This window comes from Chanodichthys erythropterus, chromosome 20 (assembly GCF_024489055.1).
Source record: "Chanodichthys erythropterus isolate Z2021 chromosome 20, ASM2448905v1, whole genome shotgun sequence".
Taxonomy (NCBI): Eukaryota; Metazoa; Chordata; class Actinopteri; order Cypriniformes; family Xenocyprididae; genus Chanodichthys; species Chanodichthys erythropterus.
In genome coordinates, this window is record NC_090240.1 from 30,735,583 (window position 1) to 30,753,232 (window position 17,650).

General features: G+C 36.1%; 2 protein-coding genes across 4 annotated transcripts; both read right to left on the minus strand.

Moving 5' to 3' along the window:
• Positions 1–981: 981 nt before the first annotated feature.
• On the minus strand, positions 982–10,074 carry fbxo25 (F-box protein 25). 3 transcript variants are annotated; one of them, XM_067370743.1, is made up of 11 exons: positions 9,982–10,074; positions 9,475–9,625; positions 8,559–8,662; positions 7,139–7,188; positions 6,902–6,994; positions 6,702–6,795; positions 6,381–6,565; positions 5,285–5,467; positions 4,790–4,933; positions 3,963–3,989; positions 982–1,885 (listed from the first exon to the last, which is right to left on the minus strand). In XM_067370743.1, exons 2-11 carry the CDS (start codon positions 9,600–9,602, stop codon positions 1,796–1,798), a joined length of 1,098 nt encoding a protein of 365 aa, XP_067226844.1. In that variant the 5' UTR covers positions 9,603–9,625; positions 9,982–10,074; the 3' UTR covers positions 982–1,795. The 3 variants fall into 3 exon arrangements, with proteins under 3 accessions (XP_067226844.1, XP_067226845.1, XP_067226846.1); XM_067370744.1 differs by lacking the exon at positions 9,982–10,074 and adding an exon at positions 9,912–9,929; XM_067370745.1 differs by lacking the exon at positions 3,963–3,989.
• A 5,153-nt stretch (positions 10,075–15,227) lies between these two features.
• On the minus strand, positions 15,228–17,291 carry fam110c (family with sequence similarity 110 member C). The gene has a single exon (XM_067371919.1). The coding sequence runs from the start codon at positions 17,155–17,157 to the stop codon at positions 16,144–16,146; it is 1,014 nt and encodes a 337-aa protein (XP_067228020.1). The 5' UTR covers positions 17,158–17,291; the 3' UTR covers positions 15,228–16,143.
• Between the last annotated feature and the right edge of the window lie 359 nt (positions 17,292–17,650).

Genomic DNA, 17,650 nt, shown 5'->3' on the forward strand with positions numbered 1-17,650 from the left:
GTGGGAACTGTGATGCATTTTTTTTCAGGATTATTTGATAAATAGAAAGTTAAAGAACAGCAATTATCTGAAAAATATTTTCTAGCATTAGTTTTTTTTTTCACTTCTGATCAATTTAATGCATCTTTGCTGAATAAAAGTAATTTATTTCAGATTAAAAAAAAAAAATCTTGCTCACCCTAAACTTATGACCAAAATTATTACCAAAGCCATTTTCTTTTATTTTTATGGTGACAGCATTATGTCTGTTTGAACGGTTTGAACCTGAACCAACACCCTTCAGGAAACTCCAGCAATTAAAACTGATAGTTCCGGCCCTTGATTCTGATTGGTAGAGCCGCGTAACATACAGCTGACCGCACTGCATATCGCTGCGCCACTGAATGTGTATGTTGCTGCATCTGTCAGCAATGTAAACATATGTTTGTTCCCTTTTGATTTTGTTCATTGAAGCTTTCTGAATTATGTAGAAGAGTATTGCTGACACTGACAGCGCAAGTTAAAGTATTTGTCATTTGCGTCTTGTTCCGTGTTCACAACAAATTTCAAAATAAAAGTCTTTGCGAATGAGTGACTCGCTCATGAAGACAATCTTTGACACCATCTAATGGTATAATAAATGTAACTTCTGTTGCTTTTCACGGTCAGGGACTCTTTTTTTCCAGCGGAAGGAAGCCTTTTAATGATTTTACTCCATGAAAGTTGCATTGATACATATTTTTTTGCTTTAATATTTGTATTGTGTGATAGCCGTTCTATAAAAGCAATAAGCCCCGTGAAGCCATGGTTTACAGTGAATTTATAACAGCTAAACCATGGCTTCTTGGGGCTTATTGCTTTATTTCAATCTTAAATCAAGCTCTTATTTCTTTTCTGTGCTGATTTGTCAACTAAATAGCTGATTCAATCATTTTACAGTTTTTGAAGAGAGCCGAAGAGACTAATAGATGGAAACAAACACATTTTTTTCCAAAAGTTTTAATTATTTTAGATTATCATGTTTCTTGCAAATGCTTGATAGTACCAAACACATCCTACAGCCATTTCAATAACATTTATATTACAGGAATAGTAAAGGAATTTTACAAAGTTCAGAGAAAGGATATAAAATACAACTGTTCATAAATAGCAAAGCTTACATAAGATTTTCCTTCTGCCCTCAGGACAGACTTGACAAAAGTGTATCGTAAAAAGTTGTTTTGTGCAGCGAATGCAAATGTAGACTTTAGTGTTGACACATCAAATACATACGCACAGCACGACAAGACGACACGAGAACACACGTAAACATTAACCTACAACTATTTCTGACGTGCATTCCATCGGTATAGAAATGAAAAGACAACATAACCTCCGCTTAGGAACTCCCACTCTATTCACTTCAGTTCATTTTTCCCAAAAGCAAGTTTGTTTTTGATTCTAACAAACGATCCTTCCCATATCCCACCTCTTTTTGCTCTTCATCTCCCATCTATCTGTGCTTGAGGACCAGATGAACACAACGAAGACCAAAAGAAAAAAAAGAAACACTAATATTATGACATCTTTCCATAAGCCCTTAAAAGTTTGGGTGAGGCAAAAGAAAATTCAATCATTCGTTACATTGTCAGAGGATTGAACTTTCACACTTTTTAATCACAGAACGACCGTCTGGGAAACGTAAGGGAGGAGAAGAAACATGGTTGGAGCACAGAGTGGATAAAGGTTGAGGGGTTCAGAGTCTTGTTTAGAGGTGTTTGTTTGCAGGTGTTCCAGAGGAGATCGGAAGGCCAGAGGTCCAAGAACATTCTGAATTTCAGAACTTGAAGAGGTCTATGAAGTGCTGGGGAGAGACGGGCGTGAGGCAGCTGTCGGGGTCGTTTGCCGTGCAAGGATGTCCCGAGTCCTGCGATGAAACGAGAGAACGGTCAAAATCAGATTTAAACATTTTCGGAGGAAAACGGGAGTGCTTTTTGTCACATTAGATATGCTTCAATATAAAGGGTTAGTTCACCCAAAAATGTAATTTCTGTCATTAAGTACTCACCCTCATGTTGTTCCACACCCGTAAGAACACAAATTAAGATATTTTTGATGAAATCCAAGAGGGTTTTTTTTTTTATCCCCAATTGAAAGCAACGTAATTACCGTCATTCAAGGTCCAGAAAGGTATTAAAGACATCGATAAAATTGTCAATGTGACTGCAGTGGTTCAACCTTAATGTTATGAAGTGACAAGAATACTTTTTTGTGTGCAAAAACAAAACAAAAATAACTACTTTATTCAACAATTTCTTCTCTTCCTTGTCATTCTCCTAAGCAGTCGCTCATCTGCGTACCTTGAATGACAGTAATTACGTTGCTTTCTATAGGGAATAAAAAAAAAAAAACCTCTTGGATTTCATCAAAAATATCTTAATTTGTGTTATGAAAGAAGAAGAAGATGAACGAAGGTCTTACAGGTGTGGAATGACATGAGGGTGAGTAATTAATGACAGAAATTTCATTTTTGGGTGAACTAACCCTTTAACTTGCGCACAAAATTGGAATATCGCATAAAACATTTGCGAATAAAGCACTGTTTTCATCCCATGTGTTCAAGAAAACAAAAATGCCATTTCCTGGGAAATTGTTGCAAAATATCTAATAAAAATGAAAGTTGTTGCAATCAGGGAAGCCACTGTGGCTCTTTATTCATACATTATAAATTACTTGAGCCTCGGAGTGTGCAGACGAAACGCTATAAACGCAGTCGAGTTGCGTTTGAATGCCTGGTCTTTCTGAACACAATCGTGAGCGAGTTCTGGGAGGGAATTGTACCCAACTATTTTGATGACAGACATTGGCTCAGGAATTTCAGAATGATCAAACCAACATTTGAATGCTGTGCGATGAAATTTCTACTCTGGTATACAATCACATCCACTGTTAAGGCAAAGTCATGTGAGTTTTTTTGTTGCACATTTATTTGGTAAATGTGTTTCCATAATAGTTTATGAGCATGTCTTCTTATCGGATAAAAATATTATCCGCTTCAATTGAACGCACATGTTTTTTATGAACATTTTTAGATTTTGTGTGTATCTTGGCGTTTCCATCCAGCATTTTTTATTATTATTATTATTATTATTAAATTCGCATAAAAATCGGTGGATGGAAACATAGGTACTGTTAAACCCCTTCCCAGTGTGTTGATCCCGGAAAATTGCCATTAAATTGCCAGAGTTCCTTCTGTGTGAACGCAAACACATCCAGGGATCGATCCCAGGATGGGGTGTGTCGTAGTGATGACGCTGAAGCTGAGTTTGTTCGCCAGCTTAGTGGAATGGAACGCGATGCGCACGTTTATAATCGAATCTGAAAAAAAAAAAAAAAAATGCACGAGCATGGTTTCTCGAGAGAGAAAGCAAACTTAAAGCGCTGTAGAGACATGTCTTTATGGGATCTTTATGCACAGATTCCAGAAAATCACTGGCAGTGTGAATTAACCAAAATTAAAATGATCCCGGGACATATTATCCTTGCATTTTCCAAAATCTCAGTGTGAAAGGGGCATTTTTTTATCATCCGTCAGACAAAAATAATAATTCTGACAGAAAAGGTCGAACACACCTGAAGTCTAATACTCAGCATTAGTGGAATGTTCTCTTAAGTATAAGCACATATAATAGTTACTATATGTATGTTCATGTATGTAGAGAGGAGCATTAGTGTATAATTTTGATGTGGAACAAGACGACATAAAAAAGAAAGCAAATGGAAAAAAGAAGACATTCAGATTAATACAGCTACTCAAATATTAACAATACAAACAAGACAGATCAAGTCCAGTTGATTTGAATGGATTGAAGCATAAGAAAGAATGATGGGCAAAAACGACGGGTGAAGAGAAAAAGAAAAAAGGACTGATGAAACAAAACAAATTGTATTAACAGACTGTAATTTCAAAACGCTGGTACATTGATATGAGATTTAGCATGTACCTTAAAGATCAAAGCCAGGTGTCTGTCCTTTGGGAGATAAGGGACCAGGAGGAGAACAGGAAAAGAATAAAAGGGCAAAGGTCAAAGGGTACAAGAAGAGGGCTGATATCACAGAGGGCAAATTTAGTAGATATAACCCAAAACTTTTTGAAGTGAAAATACGTATGATCTGAGCCTTCAACTTCTGTCATTGTTTATTTAACTGAGAGTAAGTGAATTTTCATTTTTTTAATTATACAACCATTGAAAGTTTGAGATCAGTAAGATTCTCATTTGTTTTTTTAAAGAAATTATTACTTTTATTCAGCAAGGATGCATTAAATTTATCAAAAGTGACAGTAAAGACATTTATAATGTTGCAAAAGATTTCCGTTTCAAATAATTCATCAAAGAATCCTCAAAAACATTTACTGAAAACTGAATTATAGTTTCCACAAAAATAATAATTCAGCTTTGCCATCAAAGGAATAAATTAAATTTTAAAATATATCATCTATTTTAAATAATAATACTATTTCACAACATTACTGCCTATTTTCAAAAACATTTAATAATCTTACTGACACCAAAAGTTTTAACGGTAGTGTATACGGCCCCCTATGTTTTAAATAAAAAACAAACTGATGCTTATCTATTAATAGCTGTGTCTATAAGGGGTTTCTGACCACAAACTGCAATTCTAGAAAATCTATTGTATGCACAACACTGGGCTTCAACAAGGGAAACGTTTGAGAAGAGCACTTAAACCTAAATAGAAACAAAATCCGGATGGATGTCCTACTGTTTATTCACAGACCAGAATGTTTGACATTTAAAAAATTTCTTACGTTCCAGAAGAGGATGCTACAGTGCCTGCAGAACTGCAGAGTGTCTCCGTACTGTTCTTTCTGAGGGTAGTATTTCTGAAGTGTGAAAAACATCAGCTTCCAGTCCACATGGCCCTTCTCTGACAGAATCAAGTGCCTGCAGAACTGAACACACACAAACACAGAGACCTCTGTGAGCTCTGCTGAGAAACACCAGTGCACACCAGTGGTTTATGGGCCATGATGCCTCTGTACTGCCATCTTGTGCTCAAATTAAGTCGCTGCCTCAATTGTCAACAATTCCGAATTTCCAAAATGATTCATATTAAAGAATCTCACATAAAACCTCATTCATAAATGCCTCAAAAACAGAAATTCATATTCATATCACTTGACATCTTTAAAAAAATAAATATTGATTTAGTATTTGTGATGCTGTGTGTGATAGTAATGACAGTATTCTCCAACGGACTAAACATCAAATTATGAGTGACTTAATAAATTCTTAGTCCTCACCTGTTTCTCAGCAAAATGAAACTGGCACAGTTTCTTCCACAGTTGCCGGTCCTCACTGAGCATGTGCAGTGTTGGTGTGGCTTGTCCCAGACTGATGATGTCACAGGCATCATTTAACTTGTACAGGATGTTGTTTTGCATGTGCAAAGGGAGGTCACTCAGTGTCATCCCATTTGAAACATGCTGCAAAGAAACATATTTAGTGTTAGGTATATAAATATAAACAGAAGGTTGTTGTCAAGTAATAAAGAAATACAACAGATTCAACAGTTCACTTTGGTCCTAAAAGTTAATCAGACAGCAAACTTAAATATATATTATTTATATAACTTAAAAACATTAAATTATTTATATAATTATTTATTATTTATTATATATTATAATAAATATAAATAAATAATAATTAATTATTTATAAAATTAATAAATAATTATTTATTAATTAGTTATTATTATAATTATAATTATTATTGTTTATTATTTATTTAATATTTATTAATATAATTTAATCATTCCACAACCAACTAGACGTGACTGAAATCAACTAGTCCTGTATTTATATAAATTATATTTAGCATACAATTATATAATTTATTATATAAATATTAAAATAAATAAGAAAAAAAAAAAGATTAAAAAATATTATTTATTTTTGCTTTAAAATCAATTTTTGCACTTCCCTAACCCACATTTCAGTCAGGACCACTTTTGAGAATAGTAAATTTATTTACAATATGAATTTAATGAAAGGCTTAGACATCAAGGGGCTCTGCTGCCATACTAGATAGTTAAGATACATCCTTAGGCATAAATCCCCCAGCCTGACAGTAACCAAATATTTCTTAGCTATACAATGCAGAAGAGATACAACAGTTACAAAAGATTGACAAATGTATGTTCTAAGAAGATCCAACACTGTATAACGGAGTTACTTAGTGTCTGTGCGACATACTGAAGAGTGTACGTTTGACTGGGCTTAAATACGGTTGATTAGAATAGGTGGAGTAATTGATCAGCTGAGCGTCTGCTGATGTAGTTAGCAATCAGTGGTCTGCCTGAACTACGCTTGATTTCCATTCGGTCAAAAAAAGGCCTACCTTTGGAATTTGCAAATTGTTGAGCTGCTGTTGCCAGTTTAATATGGTTTCTAAACGGCAGACCCAAATGTTGATGTTGCCAACCAGCACAGACTTCCCAACTTCTCGCATGAGGATGCAGAGGGTGGAGCTTAAATCATGCAGCAACGCCTTGATCAGTCGTGGGTTCTGATGGTCATCCAGAACTGCCAAACAAACAACAGACAGAAAATCATTACCAATTTTTAATATCAACTTGTAGATGCACATATTTCAGGCCAGCATGGCTTCTGCATTTTCTCCCCTCCATGAAAAGGTTGAAATGCTGAAAGATCAGCTCACCTTTTCTCACAATCTTCTCCAGGACATTAAAATAGTTTTTCTGAGCAGCTCCACTCAAAGACGTCAGCTGGGACTTGGCAATCAACTGCAGAAGCTAAGAAGGAAATAAACAGCGAGGGTAAAGTGAGAGAGAACATAGAAGGGAAGCACAGAACGAGAGGTATTCCAGTAATTGTTCAGCAGAGATCAGAACATCTTACTTTGACTACATAGTTGAATCGCCGCACATCCTGAATGGCACTGGAAAAGTCCAGGCGATTGAAGGCCTCACCAAGAGTACAGTAGCCATGTCTCTGCAACAACAAACACAGTGTGCATTGAAAGAGACCGGAAAACACTACTAATGCCAGAATTGTGAAATATAAACAATGACGTATAACTTTCTATGACTCATGTTGTTTATTTGCTACTCTTTGAGTTTTCATAATTCCTCTCACCTCTCTCGTACTCTCCTTCTGAACGTAGATCCACCTCTCCTGGAACAAAACTAAGAAAAGGGATAAAATCCTTAAAGGGATAATAATGAAAATTATGTCATCATTTAGTTTACAATGTTGTATGACTTTCCTTCTTCTGCGGAACACAAAAAGAAGATAATTTGAAGAATGTTGATAACCAAACAGTTTTGGTTCCCATTCACTTCAACTGTATGGACAAAAAATACAATGGAAATCAATGGGAACAGAAACTGTTTGGTTACCAGCATTCTACAAAATATCTTCTTTTGTGTTCCGCAGAAAAAAGAAATGCATACCGGTTTGAAATGACATGAGGGTGAGTAAATGATGACAGAATGTCCATTGTTGCGAACACTATCCCTTTAATTGCTTAGGTTTTTATTTATCTGTGATTGGTTGGGATACTACTATTAAATTTGTCAAATGTAGCATTCTAGTGTCATATATTTTGTATAATGACCACTAAACTGTATTATTGGCTGTTGTCCCAAAAAAGTTCCCTTTTGAATCGGAGATCGTTGTTGTGATAATTAAGTATGATGCAATTAAGCATTAGTATGTACTAAATATCCATTAATCCACAGCTCTGGAAAACGTAATTCTGATTGGTCAATTGTGCCATTTTGTGGATAAAAAAAATGTGCTTAATGACCATTAAACTTTATAACAGCCCACTGTTCCAGAAATTCTAGTTCACTCTTAAATTTGAGATCATTGTTGTTCTGCTTTGTAAGAACCTGTATTCTATAAAGCACTATATATGTGACTTGACTTGATAATTAAAGGGGTTAGTTCACCCAAAAATTAAATTTCTGTCATTAATTACTCACCCTCATGTCGTTCAACACCCGTAAGACCTTCATTCATCTTCGGAACACAAATTAAGATATTTTTGATGAAATCCAGGGGTTTCTGAACCATACATAGACAGCAATTTCATTGAACCTTTTGAGGTCCAGAAAGGTAGTAAAGACATAGTTAAAATAAAGTCGTTATTTTTGTTTTGTTTTCACGCACAAAAAAGTATTCTCGTCGCTTCATAACAATAAAGTTGAACCACTGTAGTCACATGGACTATTTTAACGATGTCTTTACTTGTGTTCTGAAGATAAATGAAGGTCTTACGGGTTTGGGACTACACGAGGGTGAGTAATTAATGACAGAAATTTCATTTTGGGGTGAACCATCCCTTCAAGTGATATAATTTGGCATGATCTTATTAAATTAATAAAAATGTGTACTGATTGGTCAATTGTAGCATTCCGTGGTCATATATTTTTGTATAATAAGTGCTAAACTACATAATTGCCTATTGTCCCAAGAAACTCTAATTCACTGTAAAATTGGAGCTCAATGTTGTAATTAAGTGTGATGCAATTAAATATGATGTAATATTTACACTGTGACTTAGTGTTGTTGTTGAAAAAGTCCTTTTTTCTCTTCTTGGCAGCTACTTCACAGACATCTCCCACAAAGACGTTCTCCTTGTTGTCATTGTCCAATCTGGAGAGTTAAAAAGGTAAACTTAATTATGACCATCCCAAAATAAGCTTTAGGCATTACATTTACATTAAAAGGCATCTAGCAGAGGCTTCTATGCAGAGTGACCTACAAAAAGTATAATATCATGTGATCAACAGATGGCAAGCATGCAATTTAGATTGTTAGACTGCAATTTAGTACACATAAACTTGAGACAGAATACAATAAAACCTAGTGCAAATAAACAAGCCAGTGCAAGTTCTTTTTAATCATTAATCAAAGTATTGCTGAATGATGCGAGTCCTGAAGATCTGAAGACGTTTTAGCTAACAAAACAGGTGAGTGTTCGGTCTATTGTCTAGAGAAATTTAACACAAACAGACATAAGATGCAGTTTCACACTAAAACTATCCAAAATTGCATTCTCACATAGCCGAAACCAGACAACCATGTTTCCTCGTAGTCTGACCGACCTTAGGTCTGTTTCCATGACAGCACGGTCAGACTAAAGGACCGTGTCAGTATATTGTGTCTGAATATATACAAAAACAGTTCAGGGATGTCTGTTCTGCACAACTCCAGACAATAACCACAGACGGCTACAATAACACACACCAGTTCTAAACACGGACACCTGACTTCCCACATGCCACATACACACTTCCTTTTTAGTCTGTTCCTCAATGCTTTTTTTGGGGGGTGGTGTAGCCTTGTGGTTAAAGCACGGAGGTGGTAACTGAAAGGTTGCTGGTTTGAACCCCAAAACTATCACCTTAGATCAAGATACAACAATCACTAAACATTATATTGACACAATTCAAAGCATTTCTTACTCTTCCAAGCCAAGTTCATTGATGTTATCTCCCAATTTGTGGCTGAAATATTCAAAGCGTTTCCAGCCATCCTCAGTTTTGATCCAGCTCCAGCCTGGTGATCTCCAGTCTTGGCCCAAGAACGGCATCTTCTTCCACCTGCTCCAAAGACCTGAATACAAAAGACTCTTATCTCAAACCCTTATAACACATGAAAGGCTTATCACGTATGGCGCAATATCATTATGATATGATCAGACAACACACAATAACAGTCATTCAAAGCTTAAAAAGCCTTATTTCACAATCTTAATGTAAAACATCGTCTTTTGCATTTCGATATAAATTTGTAAAGTGTATTTAAGCTACTGCTAATAATTTTGCTCAAAAGCAAAGCTTGCCAAGAACCTTATCTTTTTAAACGTCGACAAAACACTAAAGACAGCTTAAATATCTACCTCTATTGTTGTTTTACACGCAAAGCCATGCATTTGCATTGATAACGGACGTATATTTAACTTTACTTACAGCGAGTCCTTTGTTATGGTGATAATTTTCTGCTTTTCTTTGAATATTGACGGAAGTAAACAGTCAGAAAAGCGAACTGTAAGACACGCCTCCCGTCAATTGTGATTGGCCATCGTATTTGTATTTATTGTGTTGCTACCCGGAATTCCCAAGCTGATTGGTTCATGAACCTGTCGATCACTCACCGATTTATCCCGAGCTCTCTGTCTCTGCGGCTTCTTACACGTGACACAGACGCTGCACATGTTGTCATGTTTTGATTTCGTGATGGGGGAAGGGAAATGGATAGAATGAACGATGGAATAGATGGAAAATAATAACATCAGAAAATAAACTTTCCACTGCTTGGTTTTAGATAGAAGTAATAGGTTTATTTGTAATCCCCTCAGCCAGCGGTGAGTACAGAGCTTAATGAGAAAAAACAATCAAGTTAGAAAAAAAAATGCACAACAGCTAGAAATATGTCAATGTTAACCATGTCGTTTAAAGTGTTTTATACAATTGTATTTGTTAAATTAAATACTTATTGTATTTTAATACTTATTTAGCCTACTTATACTGCATTTTTAATATAGCCTATTGTATTTATATTCCATTTATTCACTTATGTATTTGTTTTAGTTTAGTTTAGTTTGAAGTCTTACCCAAAAAATAGTTTTCCACACCTGGCATACATGGAAAAACACCCTTGTCCTGAGAACACCTGCCTTCAGTTGACCCTGTACGTTACACTATCAGTGTGCTTTTATTGTATTCACTTATTTACTCTATTGTTAATATATTACAATATTGGATAGGTTTTTATGATTATATGGAGGTCAGAATTTAAACAATTTCCTAACAAGGTTTTGCTCCCCTGGTAAAATTCGCATTTCAGAGGATAAATATCAGATTATTTTGGTCGATTCAACCCACGAACATGAAAAACAACCAGCGGCAACAGTGTAAAGGTAGCCCAATTCTGCAGGAAAACCGTGGACTTGGCATCACTGCTCATGTACTGATCGAGTTCTGGCAACTACCTGTGTGGTCCGGGTCAAATTGACCCTAATTTGATTCAATACAATTCCCCAAAAATCACACTATGAAAAAAAAAAACATACAATCATGTACAAATAATTAACTTTTAATATTGATACTTTTCACACATTACAAAGAATAAATACCTGAATTTATGATTTATAAAAATGTTTTTAACCACTATATTTTAAACCGCCCCTCCCCCCACCCATTGGACATTTACCATTTATAACAATCTTAGTCTAAACCTAAAGTAATCATGACATATATATCATTTGAAAGCTTTCAGACTCTAGTTTTCATATTTGGTGACTGATGTTCAAAAGAAATGACAGAGAAGTAGATAATAAATAGCGATAGATTCTTCATTTGTGATGTGGTGCCTAACTACAACACACACACTCTGATTCTTTCCATGTGTTTTTTATGTGTGTTTTAGCAAATATTAGCATTACTGCCCAAACTTCTTCTGAATATGATGTCTACTTTGAAAATTGTGGAAAAATATGGTTCAGATCACTCAAACCATAAGACTCCTTATGGTCACTGGTGGAGTCTGGATGTCATCTATATTCATAAACAAACTTCTATACATTTTTTCAACTTTACTTTTACAACTTTTTACTTCTACAATAATCTGTGAAGTGTTCCCTTTAGATAAGAACTTAAGTCTGTGATCTGAAGTATTTAAGATTTTTAACAATTTAAGTAGGAAAAGTGGGGCAGACAATTAACAGGTAAAACAACTTTGATTTCACAAACTTTGAAATAAAAAGATACTGGCACTTCAGAAGTATGGAGGACCAAACCTGCAGATATTAAAAATGAATAAATAAATGAAAGAATAAATAAATATATAAATTAATAAATAGATAAATAGGTAAATAAATGTGATAATATGAATATAAATAAATGACTTGATAAAATAAATGATTAATTTTTAATAAAAAATCATTTTTTTTTATTTTTCCCCCTTAATTTATTTTCTGTTTATACATTTTTAAATTTTTTTAGTTTTTTTCATTTTTCAGTTTTTTATTTTTATATTTATATATTATTTTTACATTTATTTTTAGATTTATTTATGTACATATGTATTCATTTATTTTTAGATATATTTACATTATATATATATATATATATATATATATATATATATATTTATATATATATATATATATATATATATATATATATTTATATTTTTTTTTTTTTTTTTTTTTATATATATTTAGATATACATACTGAAGAGCTATGACATAAAGACTATCCAGTGCATCCGGAAAGTATTCACAGCGCTTCACTTTTTCCACATTTTGTTATGTTACAGCCTTATTCCAAAAGGGATTAAATACATTTTCTTTCTCAAAATTCTACAAACAGTACCCCATAATGACAACGTGTAAGAAGTTTATATGAAATCTTTGCAAATTTATAAAAAAAAAAGTATTCACAGCCTTTGCCATGACACTCAAAATTGAGTTAATGTGTATCCTTTTTCCACTGATCATCCTTGAGATGTTTCTACAACTTGATTGAAGTCCACCTGTGGTAATTTCAGTTGATTGGACATGATTTGGAAAGGCACACACCTGTCTATATAAGGTCTCATAGTTAACAGTGCATGTCAGAGCACAATCCAAGCCATGAAGTCCAAAGAATTGTCTGTAGACCTCTGAGACAGGATTGTATCAAGGTACAGATCTGGGGAAAGGGTACAAAAAGATTTCTGCAGCATTGAAGGTCCCAATGAACACAGACAGAAGCCACTCCTCAGTAAAAGATCCATGACAGCCCACCTGGAATTTGCCAAAAAGCACCTTAAGGACTCTCAGACCATGAGATCAACAAAGATTACTAGTCAGGATCGAGGGAAAGATGAATGCAGCAAAGTACAGAGACATCCTTGATGAAAACCTGCTCCAGAGTGCTCTGGACCTCAGACTGGGGTGAAGGTTCATCTTCCAACAGGACAACGACCCTAAGCACACAGCCAAGATAACAAAGGAGTGGCTACGGGACAACTCTGTGAATGCCCTTGAGTGGCCCAGCCAGGGCCCAGACTTGAACCCGATTGAAAATCTCTGAAATCTGAAAATGGCTGTGCACCGACGCTCCCCATCCAACCTAATGAAGCTTGAGAGGTCCTGCAAAGAATGAAACTGCCCAAAAATAGGTGTGCCAAGCTTGCATCATACTCAAGACTTGAGGCTGTAATTGGTGCCAAAGGTGCTTCAACAAAGGCTGTGAATACTTTTGTACATGTGAGAGGTTGTATGAAGGAGGTATGAAATCTTTGCAAATTTATTAATAAAAACAAAAATTTAATTTGCAGAGATTTTCATACAACCTCCTTTCACGTTATCAGTATCATGGGGTATTGTTTGTAGAATTAAGGAAGATAATGAAATTAATCCCTTTTGGAATAAGGCTGTAACATAAAAATGTAGAAAGAGTGAAGTGCTGTGAATACTTTCTGGATGCACTGTATGGGTCAAATTGACCCACGAACAGTAAGAACGTAAAAAAAATTCTGTATGCACATTTCACAACACTGTGCACATAAATACTTAAGCAAGTAACTTATTTGTGTGTATAGGTTTATTGCCAGTAAAGTATGGGATCCTTTTTAATGTGCCAATAAGTCTTCTTGACTCCTGAATCATTTGATCAGAATTGACAGCAGCTAATTGTAACACTAGCCTATTTGAAGTGTTTCGTAATTCATAATTATCTTAATGGAAGCAAATTCCATAACCTCAATCATACAGTCTCTTTGTGTTTAATCTGGTTTCAGAAAAACTTGTCAGTTTGGATTGGCTGTATAAGTAAGCTAAAAATTAGAATAAATCTAACATGCATTCAAAAAAGACTGCATTTCCAAAATTATGTAAAGTAGTGTAAAGGCCACGAACACTCCTTCTGCAAGATCTAACCTGCCCTACAGTCTGCATTTAGGAGGCCAGAGGGCTAAGTTTTTGTGTGCATGTGAAAACACTGCATTAAAAAAAGCTTCAAAAAGAAGCACTAGGTTCAGTTAACATTCATAAAATGTTTTAAAGCTTATTCATCATTATAAATATGCATTTATGATCATTAAATTATTATTTGCTTATCTTGACTATATTTAAACTATAACCCAACAACTTATTCTAAAGTAAACTGCATAACAGTAACAGTGCTAGAAAAGTAAGAAACTATTTTATTGACATGTTCATATTCACACATGCAGCATTTTCACATATTGTGTAAGGATGTTTGACTCAACAATGCATTATGTTACTTCAAACTTATTTTATGTAATTTACAAGGCATAGTGAGTCAGAGAAGACATGCATGACTAAACAGTCAGTATTAATTTCGGGTAAACGGACACCTAATCTTTGAACTTGTGACAGTGGCACCAATTATACACCCACACTGGATGTGAATGTACTTGCCTTTTGTTCATCACTGTTACGCAAATATGGACACAACTGCTCGTTTGAATCCATATCTTTCCATATCCCAGGACCAGCGCTACCTTCTGCATTCCAGAGCTGACGTGTATCATGGCCTGTTTGACTTGAACGACAAATTGTTTCTGTAAACTATAGATTCGAGTGCAAAGGCAGTTTTCACATAATACAATGCAATGGAAATATTAAAACACAACTTTTAATACATTAAAAAAAATAATAACATGTTATCAAGTAACATGGTATCTAGGTAGATAATTAACCAGGATCAAGTACTGGCATAGAAAATGCTTAACCAAAAAAAGCTTGAATCAATACAGCAGTTTGAGGTCCTAAAACCAGCAAGAGAATTAGCAATTTGGGTTTTCTATGTAATTTCCTATAGGGTTTTTAGAATGGGCCTTTAAAATGGGTAAAATAAGGTCTGTATTAGCATTCAAGAAATTACACAGTCTAGCTGCTAACAAGTGCTACAAGGCTGTGTTAATGTTTGACAAAAATATTGTAGTCCTTAAAGGAACACGCCACCTTTTTTGAAAATAGGCTCATTTTCCAACTCCCCTAGAGTTAAACAGTTGAGTTTTACCATTTTCTAATCCATTCAGCCGATCTCCGAGTCTGGCGGTACCACTTTTAGCATAGCTTAGCATAGTTCATTGAATCTGATTAGACCGTTAGCATCTCGCTCAAAAATGACCAAAGAATTTCAATATTTTTCCTACTTAAAACTTGACTCTTCTGTAGTTACATTGTGTACTAAGACCGATGGAAAATGAAAAAACTGTGATTTTCTAGGGCCAAAGTTCCTTTTCTAATAATCAAGGAACTTTGCTGCCATACCATGGGTGCAGCAGACGCAATGATATTACGCAGTGTCTCTCACAAATGTCTCCATGGTTGCAAAGAATGCTCCCTGTGCAAACAGGGGGTCACAGGCGGTGCATAATATCATTGCACTGCTGCAGCTATGGTACGGCAGCAAAGTTCCTTGATTATTACGCCTGAGTGAGAGTATAGTTCCTAGCCATATTGGCCTAGAAAATCGCAACTTTTCATTTTCCGTCAGTCTTAGTACACGATGTAACTACAGAAGAGTCAAGTTTTAAATAGGAAAAATATCGAAACTCTTTGGTCATTTTTGAGTGAGATGCTAACGGTCTAATCAGATTCAATGAACTATGCTAAGCTATGCTAAAAGTGGTTCTGCCAGACCCGGAGATCGACTGAATGGATTCGAAAATGGTAAAACTCAACTGTTTAACTCTAGGGGAGTTGGAAAATGAGCCTATTTTCAAAAAAAGTGGAGTGCTCCTTTAAATATAGCAATTTGTTAGCAACTTGTTAGCAACTCAAAATTCAGGTGTGAGGTAACATTAATGTGTGTATTTTATGTTGTAAAGCAAAATGTTTACCGCATTTCATATCTTACATGGGGGGAAAAAACAACCATCCTAAAACCCTTTACGAACTTTTAGAGTTTGTGAATTAGCCGAATCGGTCAGGTTGCTAGTTTTCTGATTGGCTAAAAACACGCGGGATGCTCCTCTGACTCTTTTTTCTTATGTTAACGGTCAAGAGATTTCACATATAACGTTACATAGGCCCAGTATTTTTAAGTCAAATAGCCGGGACATGCGTTGTATAGGGAAAAAAATAGCTTACAGCACGTTTAACATGACCCAATTTAATCCAGATCTCGCAGAGTCTTTCCCGACTCCGCTGCATTTCTGCAACTGTAAAGCCACTTGATGATCCGAGCGTTGCGCTCGACTACTGACGTCCCTTGACGGACCGTCTCCTGTAATTCCTCCTCTTGCAGGCCGTCGCTGCTCCTCGAGAATCCGTCATCTGAAGTCGAGACGCTGATGCTCCGGATTCTGGAGCTGAGGTCGTCCGAGCGCGCGGAAAAGTTCTCTTTGCCCAAGGACTCAACTACGTCACCCTCGAGCCCGCAGTATTTGAAGAACGCGTCGAAGTCCGCGAAGTTTTTCGAGTAGCGCGAGCTGATGTCAGAGCTGGAGCGCGCGACCCCCCTCCGGCTCTTGCGCTCCTGCTCTTGGGTTTCAGCGACTCTCCTGTTAGCAGGTCCTTTCGGCGCAAAGTTTGTCTCACCTGGCTTCCCGTTTGAGATGGGTAAAGTTACCTGAGTGGACGCTTTCCCGCAGTCATTACGTGTGGCGCAAGGCGCGCGGTCTTTTCTGTCAGTTATCTCAACGTCTGATTCACCACCTCGCGTCTCAGGAAATGCGTTTGTCTTCTCTTTAAGAGAAAATAATGACTTTTTAATCAATCTCCTACTCCCGCCAGGCAATCCTCTCATGAGTTCACACTTCTGTCTGTATAATAAAATCGAGTCTGGTCGTTTCTTCGAGCTGCTCCGTCTCACCACATTGCTATCTTCTTCAGGAATGTCCTTAACATCAACATTAGTGGCGTTCTTAACGGAACCGTGCCCGTTTGAAGACCCTTGACTGCTCACGGAGACAGACCCGATGCTGATTACCGGTTCCTGAGTAGAACCGACCACTTGTTGGCTTTTTACATATTGAGGTTTAGTGGCTGCCAACCTCTCCACCGCACTGACGCGTCCTTTATTCGCCTCGCTTTCTCGCTCCAACTGTCTCCTCAAAAACTCTGGCCCCTTCACAAGAATGCGCGACGCGTCCGCGTCGGCCGAGCCTTGCGTTTTCTTCAGCATTATGCAGTCCAGAATAGTATTAGCCTACGTGGTAAATCCACAACAGCAATGTCGCAACTGTTGTAAAATGTGTTGAGGGGTCCGATAGTTAGTAGATAGACTACTGACGCACACCTTTACTTTACCTGTCCACACTACTCACCTACTCCACCCACTATACAGGTCAAGGCGAGCTCGGCACGAGAGATGTCTAGGTGGTGAGGAATACTGTCAGGAAACGGGAAACTGTAACTTAACGGCTCGTAATTTGGGCTTGTATATAGATATGGGCCATTCTGCAGAATTGGTTTAGTGTCGGAGTTGGAAACATCTTGAAAAAAAATGCGTTTTTCCACAAACTTTGTATGTATGCAAATTGTATGCTTTCCAAGGTACACTTTTTTAATAATGCAGTTCATTGTCATATTATATTTTCAAGAAAAGTTTGGAATAATTCCTCAAATTTGTCAAGATTTAATTTAAAAAAAAGTTTATATTGACATATTGCATCGAC

Bases quoted from the DNA above. Each gene is read 5' to 3' on its own strand.
- fbxo25 (XM_067370743.1), bottom strand. From the start codon at position 9,602: ATGCCGTTCTTGGGCCAAGACTGGAGATCACCAGGCTGGAGCTGGATC. The intron at 4,934-5,284 runs GTGAGGACTAAG...GTGTGTGTTCAG, and splicing joins TTCATTTTGCTGAGAAACAG to TTCTGCAGGCACTTGATTCT. The intron at 1,886-3,962 runs GTACATGCTAAA...GTTTCATCGCAG, and splicing joins ACCTGGCTTTGATCTTTAAG to GACTCGGGACATCCTTGCAC.
- fam110c (XM_067371919.1), bottom strand. From the start codon at position 17,157: ATGCTGAAGAAAACGCAAGGCTCGGCCGACGCGGACGCGTCGCGCATT.